The sequence below is a fragment of the Caretta caretta genome, chromosome 5 (genome assembly GCF_965140235.1).
Source record: "Caretta caretta isolate rCarCar2 chromosome 5, rCarCar1.hap1, whole genome shotgun sequence".
NCBI classification, from domain to species: domain Eukaryota; kingdom Metazoa; phylum Chordata; order Testudines; family Cheloniidae; genus Caretta; species Caretta caretta.
Window position 1 is genome coordinate 74,421,470 of NC_134210.1, and position 21,292 is coordinate 74,442,761.

A 21,292-nucleotide genomic window follows, 5' to 3' on the forward strand; every position below is an offset into this window, starting at 1 on the left:
GACCCTAGAGGTGATCAGCACTGATGAAACATTGGCAAGCCAGTGTGGGGAATCTGCTGCTCCATTTGTCCTTGTTCTGTGGCTAAAGAGTTTATCAGTCCGCACCTTTCTTATGTACAGAGCTGGACCTTTCTCATGTGCAGAGCCATTTAAGACTAGGGGGCAGTATGGGCTATGTTATTATTATAGCACAATTATAGCAGAATATTATAGCACACCCTAAGAGCAGAACAATACAAAATGAATGCTTTAAAACAACAGAAGTCTCAGAGTAACTGCAGGCAGATCTGCCTGCTTTAAGCTCAGGAAGGCTACACCCTAGCAGTACAAACAACTCTTTCCCAGGCTTGGGAGGAATGTGAAAAAACAATTTAAGACTAAGCTCACGAACAACATGTACCATTTGTATCCTTTCAGCTCAGGAACAGGCTTTTTTAATAACAAAAAACAAATTGCAGATAATACAGATCTTGGCATTGCTGTTCTGTTGTTTCTCTGCCCCTATGGCAAGCGCAGTGAAAAAACCCAAGTCTTGCTGGAGCACACAGTTTCATCTGGCACACGTTGTTATTTAGAAATTGAAAACAGAAAAGCAAACGAACAAGTTAAACAGTGCAGAGATTACAACAACTGGTGGAAAGTTACAGTGTTGGCATTTCTGCTTCTCATGGAGGCCAAAGTTGTTGGACTTGTGTCCACAAAAATCACACTATTTTTCCTTTTATTTTGTGATTCACCATTTTACTGATCTTCAGCAAATATAAAAATAAAGGTGCAAAGCCACTGAGAAGAAAACAAACAGCAAGATGCCAAGTTATTGGGGACAAGGGGATATCATAATACTTTGCACTGTGTAGTGTTTTTCATCCATAGGTTTCACAGTGCTTCACAAGGTGAATATTATTAACCCCATTTTACAGCTGGGGAAACGGAGGTACTGAGAGATTATGTTGTTTGCTCAAGGTTCTACAATGAGTAAGTGGCAGAATTCTGTTCTCTGGACTCTGTAGCTAGTGCCCTATGTACCACTAGAGCCTTATGTGAAGTGGAGAATTTGCACCAGTTTAACTAAATCAATTTTAAACCCCTTACTAAATGCAATGAAACCAGTTTAAACCTTGCTCAGGTAAGTCTTACTTGCATTAGTAAATTGCCAAATTAAGCTAAACCAATTTAGGCAAGGGTTTAAGTGATTCAAACGTATTTACATAATAAGTTTGCCTTGGCTTAACTAGATTGATTTTAAAAAATGTAGTTAAACCAGGGCAACTTCTCCTATATAATAGACAAGACCTAGGAAAGACGGAAAGAAAAGACGACAGCAAAAGGGCGAGAGGGGAAGACACCCATGAGACATGATGAAGTCAATCTTTTTTAAAAAGCACAAATGAGCTGGCTCTGCACAGAGGTTACTCTATTGGGCCAGGGTGAAAAGAATCTTTGACCTCCAGTTACTCAGCACACAAACAAATCCTCCTTGTATCTGCAGCTCCTGAGCCGCATTTATTTCCATGACTGCAATACCACCTCGGTAGGAGAGGAAGGACGGACAGTGGAGCCACATAGGTGAACACCCACTGTTAGCACCCACTCCAAAGACTTTTCTGTGTTTCTGAAGACGAGTTTAAACACTCCTGTTGGAGAGGTGAGGTGATGTGGCTCATTTCCTCTAGGAAGAGGCAGAAAGTGCTGCCACCATATGACTTTGGTCCTAGCTCAGGACCACCATTCAGGTTGCAGAGACTTTTGGGAATTTCAGCAGTAATATATCAGGACAGGATACACTTTGGAATCTATTGGAGCCCAGAAAAGTATCAGTAAAACTCAGCATTTGAAGTGCCTTTTGCCAGCAGGATCTGCTGCTCCTTTCCCTTCCAATTTTGGACTCGGCATGTTCCTTTAACTTCCTAATGGGTTTCCAAAAGAGGATTCCCTATGTAGACATTCTCCCTGGACTCCTGATTCCCTTTGCTAACATCTTGCAATTCCCTCTGGTTTGTTTTTTCCATTGGAAACCTAAGATTCACTCCCTCACACCCTAAGAGATTTACCCGGGTGTTGAATTTACCTGGTGTAATATTTGGTTAGGACTTTCATAAGCACCTGTGGAAATTAGGCACTAAATTCCCATTGATTTATGAAGGGAATTGTTGCCTAACTCTTATCTGTTTTTGAAACCCCTTCCCAAAGTTTCTCCCATCAGACTTTTTTTTTTTTACTCCTGGAAACTTGAAAAAGAGCCAAAGACAGAAAACAGTTTTTACGCCTATCACAGAGCACATGGTAAATGGCTGCTACTGAGATTCTAAAAATCTCTGTAGTGTTTACTTCCAATAAGGAGGAAGATGTGAAAAGGTACTGTTAAAATTTTAAAAACATAACTACATTACTGCCCAGTGGAACATAGTCACTTAAGAAGAGAGTGAAGAGTGCAGTAGGATCTTTATACAGCCCCATTTTCTACTTTTGTTTTTATAAGGAAATTAAGGAAAGGTGTATTTTCACTTAGTGTATCTCATCTTCTCATGTACATGTTAGGTCAGATAAATAAAGAGAGTCTTTTATGGAGGAAGAAAAAAACCAGACCTCACTGATTTTTGGTGCATTTCTGTTTTTATTATAATTATGTTTTGAAAAAACTCCTGTGTATTGTAACTCAGGGTTAAGGATGAAATCTTGGAGCCACTGAAATCTATCAAAAAATCCCACTGGCTTTAATGGGGTCAGGATTTCACAGTAAATTTTAAATGCTTTTGTCTTTTTAACTCCTCTTCTAATAATGGTATCACCTAGGTAAGATTTAAGAGAGATTCATGAGAGATCTACAGAGGATGGAATTAATCATGAGTAATGAGCATTATATATATGTTAGTTATCAGGAAAGAGGCTGCAATCTTTTGAAATTTGTGCTCAAATCCAGTTTTATTTACGTTTCCCTAAAGGCATTCAGTAGCTACACAACAGAACTCTGGAAACTGGATGTTAGCCATATTAAACATAATTAGTCTGGTTAAAAACCCAGACCTTTGCCCAACTCAGTTAACTTTTCAAACATTATTGTACATGAAGTGCATTATTGCTCCTGTTTAAAAACAGATCTGACAAATGAAATTTAACAAAAATAAAATAAAAAATGCACAACTATCAAAATGTTCCAGAGCATTAAAACATAAAAGGCTTAACTAAAAAAAAAAAAAAAAAAAAGACAACTGCTCTTACTAGTATCCAATACATTACAAATGGGTACAAATGGTGACTTGAGGCTACAAAGTTTAGATTACTAAATACACTGAGCACACATACCATATAAAAAGACCTATAAAAAGTGTCAAATGGTATTTAAAACACCTGCTACTGATATTCCCAGTACAGTTTCAAAAGTGGAATTTAAAAGAGGCTAGGATCAGAAAAACAAAGTACTTGATTCTGACTTTACAACAGCCTATGTAAAGGCATCTAACCCCTGCAGCAGCTTATAGCACTAGTCACCTTAGGGTCCCATAATCAGTATTCATTCAACATAACTACATATTGCCAGGAAGCTTCCCTACTGTATTTCTATGTACGGGTTATTCAACTATAGCCAGCATCAGCTAGACAATTCTTCTGTCCCTGGTCAAACATTCAGCAGGCCTTAACACATTAATTCTGGTGCTTCTCAGTTGTTCTCTTGTGACACTGCTGTTGCCTAAAAGAAAGAGGAGAGATTCTTTTAAAAGAAAAGACTTGAGTAGATTATGATGCCCCATCTACTTACGGTACATATATGGCCCCCATTACCATAGTAGCTGGGTGCCTCAATCTTTAATGTATTTATTCTCACAACACCTCTGTGAGAGAGGGAAGTGCTCTTATCCCCATTTTACAGCTAGGGAAGTGAGGCAGAGAAAGACCATATGATATGGTGTGACCTTGGGTATGTCCGTGGCAGAACAGGGAATTTAACTCTGGTCTCCTGAACCCCTGACTCGTGCCCTATCCACACCAGACATCCTTCCTCTCAGACCTATTGAATCAAGCTTGATCCTGTCAGCAAAATTAGACCCCCAGTTTAGTGGGGATGGGGGGTGAGAATCATCTAACTGCACTTGCACATGAATGCCTACTAGCAAAAAACATGATGATGTACTACACCTATCAGAGGGCAGGATCAAGCTTATGGGATTTTTCTTGGCAAGCAAGTTCTCTATATTAATACTCTGGTATAAATACACAGTAGCACTCAAAGTGCACTCTAGATCCATATAGTTTTCTTTGACTAAGCACATAGCAGGCTACTTTCTGGGGGAAAGTCACTGGTAAGTTAACTGATTAACACTGAAAAAAACAGGCTTTCAGTGTTTGGCATGTTATTCTATGATTCTATGATAATCTATGATTCTATGTACAACTGGGTGCAGGTGCACACAGAATTTCTGAATAATTGACCGATTAGCTTTAAAAATCCTCCAGCACAGCTAGATTCCTCTATTAAACCCTAGCTAAACATTTAATGACAACTAATTGAAAAGTACATCAGGAGTTTACTTGCACATTTTGTTTAGTTTGAATGAAAAGGAAAGCTAACAGAAAGTGTTGCATGTTTATAATATTTAGATTTTCAGGTAGATTTTCTTGTTCCTAAGAAAACGTACATACACTTTGCACTATCCTTTGCATTTTTAACCTCTCCTCCCATCTTACACTTTCCTGCCTCCCCATGTTCCTTTGAGACCTGGTAAACAGCAAAAGACTGTCCGTTTCCAATGAGCTTTCCAGAAACCCTCACTGAAGCCAAAAGTTTTCTGCAACATGCAGTCATTTGAGACAGCTGTATGGCCAAACCCAGGTTCCATCCAGCCCCTGTTTACCAGCTGCAGTTACTGGAACTAAGTGGAGACATCCAATGACTAAGATTTTTCCCTCTCAAAAATCAGATAAAACTTCCCATCATAGGTACAAAAGTTACCAGTTGCTACAGAACAAGAACAGGAAAATATTTGAAGTTCAAATAGCTAGTTTCCAAATATTTCACTTGTTATCTTACACACACAAACCAACCAAGACTTCCTCTCAGGTAAATTTTTTTTAAAGAAATAGAAAACACAAGCAGCAAAAATCTTGAATTTTTACTCTCATGTGACTGTGCTATTCAAAATTTATCTTATTTCTTCTGAATGGTAAGGACTGGAAGGAGTTTAGTTGTCTGGAGGACTTTCACACGTGTAAAGTTTACAGTTTGGGTGCTTTAATGTGAAAAGCTGCAAAGAAGCACAGCTATTTGCATTGTGCTTGTTGGACTGGAGGGATTTTGCCCATTATACATAAAACCTTAGCAGAACTTCACCTACTAAAGGCTAGATCACTCATTTCCTGCTAGTCCATCAGTGAGAGTTAAGAGTGCTCAGTACCTCTCAGCATCAAGCCCTCTGTGAATATCCAGTCCAGCCATGGGCTATCCTAAACAAGGTCCTGAAAATCTGCCCCATTTCTTTACCATTAAGCAGCTTTCCTCCTATAAAGGTCCTAAATTGTGGCCAGGTTTAGACACACTAAAGAGTTCCAGAGGGAAGCCCACCACTCCAGTCCTGGTACTGAGAGCTCCAGACAGAGACGAACACAGCATTGGTGCTATGCCACTAAGCAGACCAACCTTGCTCGGGGAGTCTGCATTTCACAGTTTGTTTTTTAAAAATGTCATGACACTGTCAGTTTTTGTTGCCAACAAATTACAGGGAGAAAACAATTTGGACTTGAAATGTGAAACTGCTTAGCCCAACAGCACCCTCAACTCCTTTTGCTATCAAGGGGAGCTGATGGCTCCTCTGTACTTCATAAGATTGGACCTTTTTTTTACTGGGGAGCAGGGGGCAGATGGATGAGCAGAGCCAGTAATACCTAAATCCAATTGCAGTTTGGACAAATGACACTGCCCCATCTGTGAAATGGAGATAACCCTTGCCTGCCTCCTAGGGATGCTGTGAGAATAATATTTGTACCATGCTTTGAAGAGGCAAAGGAAGAACTTCAGTGTAAGTGCAAAGTAGCATTTTAAAAACTGTGTGTAAAGGGAAACTTAAAGTTGACACCAAAACTGAGCTTCCTTTTGAAACATGTTTCATCTCTATCCTAAAAATGACCAGACAGTCCATAACAAGAACTGTGCTTGTGCTGGACAACCCACCAAGAGAGCCAAGGGCTGGTTTGCAATGATGGGCAGCAACACAGCAAGCTAGGTCTCTGCTCTGTTCTCATGAGGACACAGGATAGTTGAACATAAAGGGTATTCATTAGCTTGTACTTACACCTGGAGTCCTTTCTCCAAACTGACTATAGAATGTCATTTTGACTTTATGCTTGTGTCCGGTTCTTTGATCAAAGGTGTTACAGCTGTCAAAGGATGGGCTGTACAAGTGCAGACTAACAGCAGACTCTGTGTGGCTTGTGTTCTCCACACGGTGCAGGCCAATGGAGTCTAGACAAGCGAGGACATAAGAGGAAAGGCTACATTAACAGACAGATCTAATTAAATCTGATACGTGCCTGGAAAAGCACCATCTCTAAACCAACAAGACAGCTGGACATACCCACGCTTTCAGGATGAATTTTTAACTTAAAAAAGAGAATTTGGGTTTTACTCTTTAGGACAGATCCCCAAACTCATTGGGACTTCAGAATGTCTTGCTCTCTAACTTTCCATATATAGAATTTTTTGTTATCTACTATGGTATAAAGCTTAACAGGAATCTACAGAAGCTTTAGGAAGAGCACATGGTTGGTAATTTATTATCAGCTGCCATCCCCAAATGATATTTTCTTTCCTAGGAGACATTGGTGCTCTGAAGATGTTGGATGGAAGATTTGTTTTTCTAAAGAATAAACAAGATATTTCAGAGGAAAACAGGGTTTTGCATTGCTAGTCTTCAGCCTGATAACAAGGACATCAACCATGTTAAGACTGAACTACTTGAGTTTCAAGTGTAAATTCCAGGGCAAGGAGACAGTTGCTTTCTTTTACAGTTGTCCATCTTCCAATTACTCTTTCCCATTTGTCTGGGCTTTTATTTAAAGTGACAAATTACCAGAGCATGGCAAACATCCAATCTTCACTGAAACAGCAAATATAATTGAACAGGTAATAAAACAAGCCACTGCCCACAGTGTGGCTATTAATAAGTTGACAGCACTTTCAGAGAACCAGAGGGCAGAAGCAGAGTTCTATAAAATACCCAAAGTCTGAACATTAAATCTACCAAAACTCATGTTGATTGAGCACTGTGGAAGAATTTTAAAAACTGCTCAAGAGTTCAAGAATTAAAGTTTATGATTCCCAGAGCAAATGCAACTCAGCCCTTTATGCTTATGTAATATCTTATATAATACTCACCCCTTAATTGTACAATGTAGCCCAGATACTGTTACTGTGGGAAGCACTGGTGCATTCCAACTTTGGCTCATTTAAACTATACACCTGTACATTTCATTTACACTTTCATTTAATGAGGGTAAAAATCCCTAAGTTTATATTCATGTACTGAGAGATTAAAATCAACTCACTCCTGTGAGTTGTCTTATAAGCAAAGTAGAAACACCAAGTAATAGGCAACTAGCACAAAAAGGAACTGCCATGCTACATGGGATATTCTTTCTGCATCAGCACCATTTATTTGAATGTGCAGATATCCAAATAGAAACACAAATACCTTAGGGCTTTGTTAAAGAGTTTAAGGCAACAAATTGTGAATGCACAGCATTTAATTTTCTGTTACTTTTAAGTTGAAATATCCAGCCAGGAAACACAGCAGAGGAGCTAGGCATACAGTTCTCTCAGAGGACTAGTTAGAGGCTTTTAAAAAGATTGCTTTAAAAACAAACAACAACCCAAACAATTTGTTTTTGGAGCATACACACACATAAAGTGCAAATGTTTTCTGAACCAGTAAAAAAGACTGACTTCCCAATGCACTGATTGTATTATAAAAAAAAACACCCCTTGACCCCCAATAAAAACCCTGAGCACTTGAACAGATTTCTCTCTCCTTCCACTTCAGAAAGTTTGGTTAATGAAAATCCACCTCTGGGGTGAGAGCAAGCATAGAAAATAATCAGAAGAAAAAGTTTTCAGGAAGTTTTCAAAGGCACTGGCCTCTGGCTGGCTAGCCAAAAGACTAGCTGTACAGGGGTCAAGTAAATTGTTCAAGCCTTTTGTTTTATTTGGAAGCTTCTCACAACAGAAGTAAATATAGAAAACAGCATACAGTGCCTACAGAGAGTTGTATAGAAGCAGTTACACATATTACAATGTGTCAGAAGTAGTCAAGAAGTCCACCATTTTCATACAATATTGTGCACTACTTCACTACTTGTGCTGAGCACTGCAGGACTGAGCTTTAGTGTACTTTTGTACATAGTGAACATTGTTCAACAAAAAAGACCCCTCCACTCTCTACCCCAAGTCAAGATAGGTATCTGTGCATCCTAAAAAGTGTAAATACAGAATTCTAAAAGACCAGAGCAATGTTCATTTCAATCATTATCCATTCTATTGCTAGCTATTAGACGTACTGATTGTGTGGGCAATTACTGTTCTACTACAGTTTTGTTCTTAGGCTTTCCATTGTAACCCAAAAGGACCTTACACACCCAAGAGATATTTTCTTCATAAATCCAAACAGAGACCTGCAGGACCGGCTCTAGGTACCAGCTAAGGAAGCTGGTGCCTGGGGCGGCAAATCAGAAGGGGCGGCACTCCTTTCTCGGTGGCACTTCGGCGGCTGCTTTTTTGTTATGTTTTGTTTTGGTTTTTTTGCTTCGCTGCTTGGGGTGGCAAAAAAGGTAGAGCCAGCCCTGGAGACATGTATGAATTTTGGATTTTCATACATGTGATTTGCCTATTGCTTTACATTTTCAACTTCACATCCACATGCATTTTCAGTTAGTGATTTGGAGCTCAATCCTGCAAGGCTCTGAGCATTCAGGAGCTGTTGAAGGATCTTAGCCTTTACTGCAGTATCTTAATCATGAATTTAGATGAATGGGGTTTTTTTAGACTGTTTAAGTTTAAACACAAGTTTGAGGAGAGTCTGAGTCTGCACAGGTGCTGTATACAACAGGTTTAGACGAAATACAAGAACCTATAGCTAGACCAGTTTATTAAAGAGTGAACTTTTCAGTTAAGAGTTATAATCATTGATGGGCAGCAATGAAATGGTCATATATGAGACATTAAAAAGAAGCTTACCGTTGATATAGGCACATTGATTTTCCCCCCAAACTTGTTCTGATTTCTTCGTCATTGCTCCAGTCCCTTTTTTCCCAGGCCACTCAAACAGAGTCTCTTTTAGATTCCCCTGAAGGATCTTCATAAAGCAGTGTGAGTCAGTGTGATCATGAATACTGCTATAGAAACACAGAATAGCTGAACTCAGTGTGATGTATACATTTAATACCACCTACTACAAATTTAACAGACTACTTCTGGGGGAATTCTGCGCCAAAAAATTAAAAATTCTATGCACAATATTTTAAAAATATGCATATTTTATTTGTCAAAATAACACAATATAGTCATGCTAGTTTCAAGTATTTTGGTAATTTATTTCAAAATACCTGTAAGCAAGTATGTCTGTAACAATACAGACAACAAAAAAGATTCCAGAAATGTTTTTTGACAAATAGATTCCTTATTAGGCATATTAATACAGAACTTTGACTCATAATTCATGTAAATTACAAAACAGAAACATATTTCCCACACCCCTTAGAAACAGTGCAAAGGCTTGGGGGAATCTGGGGTAACAGAGGAGCTGAGGGATAGGGAAGTAATTGCTAGGAAGGAGCCTAGGAATGAACCTGGAAGGTTGCTCGGTCTGGGTGGGAGAAGTATGGAACAGGGTTTTTCTTGGGGGGGGGGGGGTGATTTTTAGGGAGTGGGGAGCATCTCCCATGCAGAGTCTGGATGACTCCTAGCTTCTCCCATTCAGTCAGGCACATCTTCTCCTGTCCCCATGTGTCCCTACACCTGCCCCCCATCCCCATGTGGTCCAGCACCCCTACTCCCATTTAGCCCCTGCCCCAGTCTGTTCCCCGCACTAGCCCTTCTGAACCCTCATCTATGTGACCCTCCCAGAAGCTCCCTGTTCCCTGCTCTATCCATCCCCGCATATCCCAGACCTCCTCACCTGGCCCTGTGGGCAGGGCGCTATGAGGAAAGCTGCCCCTCATCCTCCCTATCCGCAGCTGGCTGCGAGCCAACTGCCCTTTGTTCTGGCGCCACAGCAGCCCTGATGGGCGAAAGGCGTGATTGCAGCGCCTCTCCGGCAGAATGTATTTTCTGCTGAGAAAAAAATCTGCGGGGGACATGAATTCTGCACGTGCGCAGTGGCAAAGAATTCCCCCAGAAGAAACAGACACTATGGTGTATTGTAGAGGTATAACAGTATGTGCAGGACATGAATGTTATTGCACACTTGTCACATTATCAGAACACCAGCAAATCTCAAAGAAATATTTACTGTGACTGAAAGATACTCAATAAAGGCTGATGTATTAGAAAGCTATTACAATAACTTAACAACAAATACAGGTGTTGGAAAATTTAGCAGATAACTACTAGCTGAAGGATTAACCATACTAGCCAGAAGTAAACACAAAAGAAAAGTCTAGGTAACACACGCTGGCTGTTGAGAAACAACAGGGCACTTTCCATGGACTTTGCTTGGGGGTTCTATCTTTCCTATCAGTTACAGTCTAGGAATAAACTTGAAACTCCACCCCACTGTTTGGGAGAGGGAGCTTTCTACTTCGTCTCCATCTTCAGGGCTTCTTTGCTGCTGTGATGGATGTGAGGTACACAGGAGAAAGGAAGTTTCACTGCTTCCCACTGGATTTAATAGCAACAATTAAACTGACCAGACAGAGCTGTTCATTTCACTTTGCTGTTGTTTGGCAAAGCTGTGATCAGCAGCAGGAGCAGTGGTGCAGGCTGGCTACCTACTCAGGAATACATTTGAATTGCTATATTTGCAGCCGTAAGGGCTAGAAATGTACTTAAAAAGAAATTAAAGCTTCACTGCTGCAGAAGTTGATGGTTTCGTACTCACTCAGGCAAGTGGATTTTTTGACCCCAATGTACAAGGCTAATTAAGCTTCAATCTAGAATATGATGGATTTAAGTGTTATACACAGCAAATGTTCCAATCCAAACAGAAGTTATATTGCTGTTGACTTGCAAAAAGCAGGGTTTTTTTAAGTAGGCAAGTTCATGAATGCCATGTCGTCACTCCCTCAGCAGTTTCTCTTCCAATTAATCATGTTAACTATTTTATCCTGCTTACACAGGGAGTGAAAACCAGTTGTGGTATCACTTTAGTCACCAGCAGATGCTTGTCCAAATCATAAACCAATACACCATTTGACAATAATTTTAGTCTCTGTTCAGAAAAGACCCTATACTAAAGAGCTGGTGGGCTGCAGATCTAGACTGCCCTCTTAAATCTATTTGGGGAAGCATGGCACCATCCCAAATTAGACCTGACAATGTTAATTCATTTTCACATCTAAAGCAAACAATTATAGTTTTTCTGCTTAAATGCAGATTATGTGACAAAAAATTACAGGCTAGAACTTTTTTTGGTTAGCCAACAAAGTTGTGAAAGAACCTCAGAGAGACAGATCCTGCCCCCATGTCCGCAGGCACATAAAACCACCCAATAAGCAACAGTCCTGGCAAGGTTCAGCACTGCAGAAGACGCAGGCTATACAGAATATATATAGGAAGTTTGAAACTCCTGCATACCATAGAAGAAAGCTCTGCAGGGAGCTTCAGAGGCACTATGACAGTGATTCTCAAACTTTTGTACTGGTGACCCCTTTCACACAGAAAGCCTCTGACTGCAACCCCCCCTTATCAATAAAAAACACCTTTTTTATATATTTAACACCATTATAAATGCTGGAGGCAAAGCAGGGTTTGGGGTGGAGGCTGACAGCTCGCGACCCCCCACATAACCTCATGACCCCCTGAGGGGTCCCGACCCCCAGTTTGAGAACCCCTGCACTATGACTATGCAGATCCACCAGTTGATGCCCCCATACATCCCATGTAGACTGGTCACAGCAGCTGTTGTCCCTTTATCATTGTGATAGCAACCACAAAGTGGCCTTGTTATACAGTAGCGTGGGGTGGGGAGAGTCCATTCCTTCCCACACTCCAAACTGCCTAATCCAACCTCGTTTTCTCAGGCCGGCCACACAGACCAGGATTTAAACTATATAGGTGTAATAGAAGCAAAAGCTTTTATAGCCTCTAATACATGGGCCTGATCCTGCAGTTCTGATCAGGCAGAACTCCTATAAAACAACTGCAGTTTTACTAAAGAATGCAAGATCCAGCTCTGTAACTGTAAGGTTAAAAAAGCTCAATGGACAAAACAGAAGCTTAGATTTGGTGGAAGACTGAAAACCGCAGAAATGCCCTAAAATCATGAGATACACAATTTTCAAAATTACCCCTTTGGCATAGTCATCCTGATTATTACTACTTATTTTGTTTGTAGTTATCAGTTAACCACCCTCTACCCATTAATGTTTGTGAGGAAGATGGTTTGTCTCTTATTACAGGACAATGACACACAGTAGTACACAGACCAAATGAAAAATACTGTAGCTTTATTTCTGTCTGCAGGTATCAAGCTGTTTGGATACAAACCTGCCATGTCCTTCACCCCAGCATAAGATCATCAAGTTGAACTTTCCATTTCCTTTATCCACAAGATTTCTTGTGTATCTGAAATTGAAAACATCTGTGGTTTTTAAAAATATATGTGTGTGCATATAAAGAAACAACAGGGAATATAAACATGGTTAGTGGCAGCCTATATTACAAGGTTTCTTAGCTTTGGAAAGCAAATTATATGCAGAGAAAGTGAAATGGAATTTTTAAGTGGTTTTTGCCACTGCACTTTTTCAGGTTGGAAAAAAAATGGACATACAACTAGCGCTTGATAGCATCAGGAAAGCTTTTAAATTAAATCCAGTACTGAGGGTTGGATGTATATATCTGAAACTGAAGGAGAAGAGAAAATCTAATATAAATAGTTGCTGAATGAGATCATTTCAACAGCAGGCTTTCTAATTAGAAACAGAGTACTGCAACAAAGAAAAGAAATGTGTACATTTTTCTATAGTTCACTTTCAAATATTCTTGGTTTTCCTTTCGGTGACTGCATTCTTTTGCACTGGGCAAAGATTTTTGAAGTATAGTGGTTACCGCATATGGTAAAACTGTTGCTTTTCTGGACTATTCTGGTTTTTTGTACTTATAATTTTTTTGTACGTCTGAAACCCAATACCAACACAGTAATTTCTGTCAAACAGCTACACCCAAAACAAAGCTCGGAAGAGCAGAAGATACGAAAAAAGTTTCCTATATTAAATCAAACAAAAAGAAAAGCAGAAAAGGCTTGCTTTTTACATACATGTTATTCATGTGGTTAATCAAGGGTATGTTCCATTCTCATGGCTTGAGGGCCTCCTGTCCCTAAACAACACAGGTGATTTCATCCTCTGATTCCTAACTGAAGGCCCAATCCTGCAAGCTCGTACATGAGTAGCCTCATTGATTTCAATAGGGTTACTGACAGTGTGAAAAGTGAAGCATATGCTTATACCTTTGCAGGCCCGGGGTCTTAAGCAGTATGAGTCCCTAACAAAAAGTGTCCCTCTGCCGCAGCCACTAGTAACTGGTGGGAGATTCTCACTTGGCACGCAGAAGAAGTTTTTCTGTTTGTGTTAACTGGCTGTTTGTTTTGCCTAATCTGCTGTTTTCCCACAAGATATCCCTTTGTTGTATTCTGTCAAAACAGCATGGTGGTAACAAATTATTTTCAGTTCATCCCACATATTTTGCCTTAACTGAATCATAAAGTTAGTTTCTGCATTTCATCTCATTCCATCTTTAGTTTCTTCACTATTTTTAATTTTAATTTTTATATAAAACTTCTCTTCTATATGACATCACAATACAAGTTTTGTCTGATTAAACAGGTCACAATCTGTCATTTCTGCACAGCATGGGTGGCTGGCTACACATACATCTAGTGTTACAATGCTTATATCGGAACACAAGTTTTGAGGTTTGTTCTGAATGGGAAAAAAGTCAAACTGAGAAGAAAGGAGTTTATTTTTTAGTCCAGTATAATGCATCCACGATAAAGAGAAAAATAAGATTTTTTTTAGAAGTGTAGAAATAATGTATGTTTGAGTTACAATGGAAAGACACCAGCTGCAAGGGGCAAATCAATATTTAGAAAAGTAACAATTACTGTTAAGCCTGAACTGATATTGTACTTTCTTCTCTGCTAAAGCAAGAATATGATGGAAGAAACACCTAGTCTGATGATATCAGAGGGGGCTGAGGGAAAGGAATCAAATAAACAAAGAAAGTGAAGAAGGGACAACATGGTACTTCTCACAGCCTGATGACAGGATATTGTGCACACCCCCAAGAGTTCAATGAAACTAGATCCCACACTTTAAGGTGATGTGTTTTCCCCCCATCCAAGATTTAGCAACCCGCCTGACACACTTAAATGTAGAGGTGGGCAGGAAGTGGTTTTCCCGTCCGACAAATATTTTCAAGAATGCAAGTTTTCCGGTTCTGCATCAAGATGAAACTGAGACCTTTTACAGCTTTTCACAAGTAACCAGAGTGAGAGACATACCACTCCAAAACAGCCAAAAGCCAGCTGATTAGGGCACTCACCTAAGACATAATCAGTCAAGTTCTCTCTAGTCATCATATTAAAGGGAAGGATGTTCTTGAGGTTAAGGTACGGGAGTGGGATACAGATGATGTAGAGTCTATTCCAGGTTCTGACAGAGACTGCCTCTGTGAATCTGGAGAAATCACTCAGGGTAAGTTTATCTTGGGAATTTTCATTACTCTTTTCCCACTGTCTAGCCCTAGTCCATGTCCTTCCAATGGTAATAGTGTTTAGTATAAACAATGTATGGGTGCCAGCTGACACAGTGGTAGAAACCCCTGTACTCTGTCTACACCTGCCCTTCCACTAGTGGAGCTCAAGGATGCTGGGCTGAGTGCTAGTGTAGCTGAGTCTGTAACTCAGTTCCTCACCGGCAAACTGGGATAATACTTGCCCTACCTTGCAGGGGTGGCATGAGGACAACTTCATGAATGTCCGGAGGGGGGTGCGGCACTGATGAACACTGCAGAAAATCCTATAAACTAGGGTGACCACATTTCCCAAAGGGAAAATGGGACACCACATCGCGCTAGCCCAAGGCCTCCTGTTGCCCCCCCATGTGGGGCTGGCCCGAGCCGATAGCCTGAGCCCTGCTTCCCCCACCCCTCAGCTGGTGTCGCTGTTCACTCAAGCCCTGCCCACATCTGAGCCCTGCCTCTCCCTCCCACCCCCATGAAGCTGCCGTTGCCACTCACCTCCTGCACCCCACTTTTGGACAAAAGTGGCATTTGTCCCGCTTGCTCTTGACAAATGTCTAAGTTACTTTTGCCAGAAAAGTCAGGACAGCCGGGACAGCCCTGTCCCGGCCCAAACAGGATGTCTGGGCACCCCCTACCCTAAACAGATAGTCATACATAAGCACAGCTCTAATGTTTGTCTATTATCTTGGTAATTAGCCAGGATGGGAGAAATTGAGAGGGGTGGGGGAATCAATCTAAGCTCCTGCATTAGGACACTGCCCATGCACTCAGGTCTGCCCATTGACTTCATACTCTTCTACACCAGGGGAGCACAGGCTAATGCCTACTGAGCTTCCCGCTCAACCCTTAGACTGGAGAGCAGCTGCACAGGGTAACTTTGGAGCCACAGTCCATGTCCTTCCCATGGTAATAGTGTTTATTATAAACAGTGTCTGGGTGCCAGCTGCAGCACAGGGCAAACAATCATAGAATACCAGGGTTGGCAGGGACCTCAGGAGGTCATCTAGTCCAACCCCCTGCTCAAAGCAGGGCCAATCCCCAATTTTTGGCTCAGATCCCTAAATGGCCCCCTCAAGGACTGAACTCACAACCCTGGGCTTAGCAGGCCAATGCTCCAACCACTGAGCTATCCCTCCCCCCAACAATCTGCGCCAGGTCCCGCAAGTGATGCCCAGGAGCCCATGGGGCAGAGACTGCCCCTGGTCCTGACGCCCTCCAGCTTCATCAGGCTAGACAGCAAGCCCCGGCCAGCCAGGCAGCCACGTAGGTCACTGACGCTGGCCGGCTCTGATTTGGGCGTCGCTGAGGGGCAGCTCTGATTGGCTGCCGGAGCCCTGCCCCTGGCCCTCCCTCTGAACAGCCCTTTGCCAGCCAGCGCGGAACCCTGCAAAGCAACTGGTGGGGAAGGGCGGGAGAAGGGCATAGCGCAGCGGGCATGGCGTGGGGATCCGCAGCCCGCGGAGCACAAGGAGCAGACGGGAAGGCGGAGGGCTGCACGCGCGCCGCCGCACCCCCCGGGGGAGCACGGCGTGCGGGGAAGGGCCCAAGGAGGATTGCAGGGGAGCTCCCCCGCGCGCACCGTGTGCGGGGTCGAAAGGAGGCGCGCAAAGGAAGCGGAGCGCGGGAGCCCCGAGGGAACACGAGGCGGGGGCAGAGGAAGAGCCGAAGGGCACGGGAAATGCCACCCCAGACCCGTGCAGGGCGGGAGAGGAGGAGTGCCTGGCAAAGGCAGCGGGAGGTGGCAGGATAGTGTTGGGAGAGGGGGTTTTACTGCCGCGACCCCTTGGTTGGGGCTGGGGGGCGGAGGGAGAAGAAGAGTTTTTGCAGAACAAAAGCCGAGGCGGATGTCTGGTGCCGAGTAGACTTTATTTCAAACCACTCGCTGCACAACCGAGGCTTCCTGACCTCCGCCAGCCCGCCCCCGGAACTTGGGCTGGGGACTGGGTGAGTTTGAGCAAGCGCTTTCGCTGACCTGTCCCTAACGAGTCACCGCAGCAGGCAACAGTAAATAACTGGCCCTGCGGACACCGTTACCGAACAAGAGAGGTGAGCCCCGGCCCCCCTTCCCACAGCGCGGCGCGCACCAGCCCTGAAGACCGGCTTTGTGGAGCGCGGCGATGCGGAGCGAAAGTACCGAGCTGAGCTGAATTAGTCTCCTACTGCTGATCAGTCTGGGAAACTTGCCAAGATATTTTCTCTGGGTTCGTAGTTTCTGAGCTGTTTCCAGGAGACTGGCTTCATTCTGAATTTGCAAACGGTTCCACGCTTGGGGAGGTGCCTCCTCCCATCCGTCACCTCCTAAAACATCTTTGCTATTCGTATGAAAACCACGCATCTGGAGAACAGTTAGAACTGAAGGGAGCGGTCTAGGAAAAGCACGGAGTGTACTAGCTTTAGCAGACAATAAAATAAAGAATAAAAGCCACGTGCATCTAGATCAGATTCTTACCCACAGCTGTACCTAACTGAAATGATCGCAACAGTATAAGCAGGGGCGAGGATACAGTCCTGTTATCCAGCCCTTACAGTGACTCTTCATCATTGTTGTGTATTCCAACCATGTTCTTTATTTTACACTCTATTATAATTAAGTTTACACCGAGATGCCAGTTGCCTCCTTCACCCAGATGTCACGTTATGTAGATCCCAACTATTAGAACACCAGATGATTGCAAAGACTCCTCCTCTAATTCCTCAAACCGATTCTAAAAGATATTTGGAGTGAATGCTTCCATAGCTCCATGTATGCATGCACACATGAACTACTTCAGTTTAATTCAGGCTTCGTGGAAACTGGTCATACCTAGACTTTACATTCCACTCCTCCGAGCTCTGTTAATTTCACTTTATTTACCCCCCCCCCAAAAAAAAAAAATAGCACAAACGACGTCCCTCAATTCCCACCAGGTGTGTTTGTCCGTCTTGCTTGCTGCGCTGTTCATTTACTATTTAGACAGACTCCTTTTTGCGTTACCACCCTAAGCACTGAAATAAGAAGTGCTGACTTTACCTGTATTGGTCAAATTGGGCATATTTCATCCACTCCACAGGGTTGCTCTCATACGATTCCATTAAGGCTTGCACCTCTTCTATACTGACTTTATCACTAGAAAATAAGTGATGCAGGATCTGGATCAGTTCCTGTAAAGTCTGCGCTTTCCACACTTCTGTTTGCACCGGCTGCTCCATGATACACCTTCCACACAACAGGCTGCAAGCAGCAAAATTGCTTGTGCTTGGACAAGCAGATTCACCTTCCCCTTCCTAGCAAACAACAAATTTTCTCGCAGCTTGGTGCTGCCTGTATTTATGCTCCTGAAGTTACAGTGGGAATGTACCAACTACCCAAGGAGGGTGGGAGGGAAGTTCACAAAACTGGTTAGTGAGCTGTGGGATCCTGGGTTATGCAAACAGAAAGAACCTCCTCCCCCCTCCTGACAAAGAGTTCAGGTATGGCTTCTTAGAGTCCCCCCTCCTTTTGTATGGGAAGGTTGCACTTCTTCATTCTAATGTTTTGCCCCACTCCCAGCCATTTTTTAAAGTGCATTTGAATCTCTTCTTTAAGTGCCAGACTCTGTAGCAGCTAGAAAGCCCCAGCCCTGCATGCTCAAGGGAAAAAGCAGGAACATTAAAAAATAAATCATGAATGGTCCCCACTCTAATCCATCTAATCTGTCTGCTTAGTGTAGTAAAGTATCCATCACCATATTATCTATCCCAGAGGTTTGCATTGCTTCACCTCATGCAGTACCGAAGTATCCCTCCTTCTCACACAACATAGCTTCAGAATGACCCCTTCTCTCCCCACAGCATACTCACCAACTCGGTTCAGCCCCTCCCCCTGCCCCTTAATAGGGGACTCCTCTTCCCAAGCTCATAGCAGTTACTTAGCCCTGCCTTGGCTGCATCAGCTCTGCAGAGCAGGGATCACTGTGTCCCCATCCTTGTCTGAGAGGAAGGGATAAAGTTTCCTAGCCAGCTGGAGGTGAAAAAGCATCAACTCTGCAGATCTCAGCTCATTTGCAATTGTCTCTGAGGATTTGAATTCCTTGATCCTCCTTCTGCAGCAACACCTAGTTTATAATATAATAAATACACTGCCCTTCAATACTTCCTTCCCTCCCAGCACCTCAAAGCACTTTACAAACATTAATGAATTTAGGGAGACAGTTTCAAAAACACTTACGTGACCTAGGAACACATGCCTAAGGAATTCTTGCTCCTAAAGTCACTGAGGCACTTTTGAATATCCCACCCTTAGTCCCAGAACAACCTAGTGAGGTAGGAAAATACGCCCATTTCACCGTGAGGGAAACTGAGGCACCAAGCAGTGATGTCTGAGGCCACATAGGAATTCAGTGGCAGAACCAGGAATAAAACCCAGGTTTTCTGACTTCTAAGATGGTCCCCTAAACATATCATCCTTCTCCTTTTCTAGTTCTGCACTTACCTTTGTGCATACCCCTGGCTTCATCAAGCACCAGGTCCTCCTTTTACCATCTCCCTATGCTGCGGGGAGAAAGGGGTTACAGCACCAAGACCTCTTCTACGGGCTACCTGCAGGCCATTAAGGTCAATATCTTCCCTCAAACCTAGCTGCTTACAAAAGGAGAGGGGAACTGTTAAATAACAGGGGCAGGTTGTCATAGACACTCCTGAAAAGTGCAGAAGCGGAGGAGGAGCAACAGACAGCACAGGCTTAGGAGGCAACCACCAAACCAATAGCCAAAAGAGAGCTCCCCAGTCATTCAAACTAGGGCTGTCAAGCAATTAAAAAAAATCATGAATAATCGTGTGATTAATTGCACTTTTAAACAATCATAGAATACCATTTATTTAAATATTTTGGGATGTTTTCTACATTTTCAGATATATTTATTTCAGTTACAACACAGAATACAAAGTAAAAAAACAAAAGAAATAGTATTTTTCAATTCACCTAATACAAGTACTGTAGTGCAATCTCTTTATCATGAAAGTTGAACTTACAAATGTAGAATTATGTACAAAAACCCCCTGCATTCAAAAATAAAACAATGAAAACTTCAGAGCCTACAAGTCCACTCAGTCCTACTTCTTGTTCAGCCAATTGCTCAGACAAACAAGTTTGTTTACATTTTCAGGAGATAATGCTGCCTGCTTCTTAATTAAAATGTTACCTGAAAGTAAGAACAGACATTAACATGGCACTATTGTAGCCAGTGTTGCAATGTGTTTACATGCCAGATGCGCTAAAGATTTATATGTTCCTTGATGCTTCAACCACCATTCCAGAGGATGTCTCCATGCTGATGACAGGTTCTGCTTGATAACGATCCAAAGCAGTGCAGACCAACACATGTTAATTTTCATCATCTGAGTCAGATACCACCAGCAGAAGGTTGATTTTTTTTTTTTTTTGGTTCGGGTTCTCTAGTTTCTGCATCAGTGTTGCTCTTTTAAGACTTCTGAAAGCATGCTTCACACCTCATCCCTGTCAGATTTTGGAAGGCACTTCAGATTCTTAAATCTTGGGTTGAGTGCTGTAGCTATCTTTAGAAATTTCACATTGGTACCTTCTTTGCATTTTGTTAAATTTGCAGTGAAAGTGTTCATAAAACGAACATGTGCTGGGTCATCATCTGAGACTTCTATAACATGAAATATATGGCAGAATGTGGGTAAAACAGAGCAGGAGAGATACAATTCTCCCCCAGGGAGTTCAGTCACAAATTTAATTAGCACATTTTTTTTTTACAAGCGTCATCAGCATGGAAGCACGTCCTCTGGATCAATGGCCAAAGCATGAAGAGGCATATGAATCTTTAGCACATCTGGCACGTAATATCTTGTGATGCCAGCTACAACAGTGCCATGCGAATGCCTGTTCTTTCAGGTGACATTGTAATTAAGAAGTGGGAAGCATTATCTCCTGTAAATGTAAACAAACTTGTTTCTCTTAGTGATTGGCTGAACAAGATATAGGACTGAATGGACTTGTAGGCTCTAAAGTTTTACATTGTTTTGTTTTTGAGTGCAGTTGTGTAACAAACAGAAAAAAACAACTTATGTATGTAAATTGCACTTTCATGATAGAGAGATTGCACTACAGTACTTGTATGAGGGGACTTGAAAAATACTATTTCTTTTCTTTATTTGTAATCAAAAATATAAAGTGAGCTCTGTACACTTTGTGTTATAATTGAAATTGATATATTTGAAAATGTAGAAAACCATCCAAAAATACTAAATACATTTCAATTGATATGCTATTGTTTAGCAGTGCGATTAATCACGATTAATTTTTTAAATTGCAGTTCATTTTTTGTAGTTAATCATGTGAGTTAACTGTGATTAAGCAACAGCCCT

At 42.1% G+C, this 21,292-nt stretch overlaps 1 protein-coding gene across 1 annotated transcript; it reads right to left on the minus strand.

The window, feature by feature from the left end:
* Positions 1 to 2,903: 2,903 nt before the first annotated feature.
* Positions 2,904 to 18,263, minus strand: CDO1 (cysteine dioxygenase type 1). Its single transcript, XM_048851335.2, has 5 exons — positions 17,955 to 18,263; positions 12,689 to 12,766; positions 9,221 to 9,378; positions 6,285 to 6,454; positions 2,904 to 3,688 (listed from the first exon to the last, which is right to left on the minus strand). The coding sequence occupies exons 1-5, from the start codon at positions 18,131 to 18,133 to the stop codon at positions 3,659 to 3,661; spliced, it is 615 nt and encodes a 204-aa protein (XP_048707292.1). The 5' UTR covers positions 18,134 to 18,263; the 3' UTR covers positions 2,904 to 3,658.
* Between the last annotated feature and the right edge of the window lie 3,029 nt (positions 18,264 to 21,292).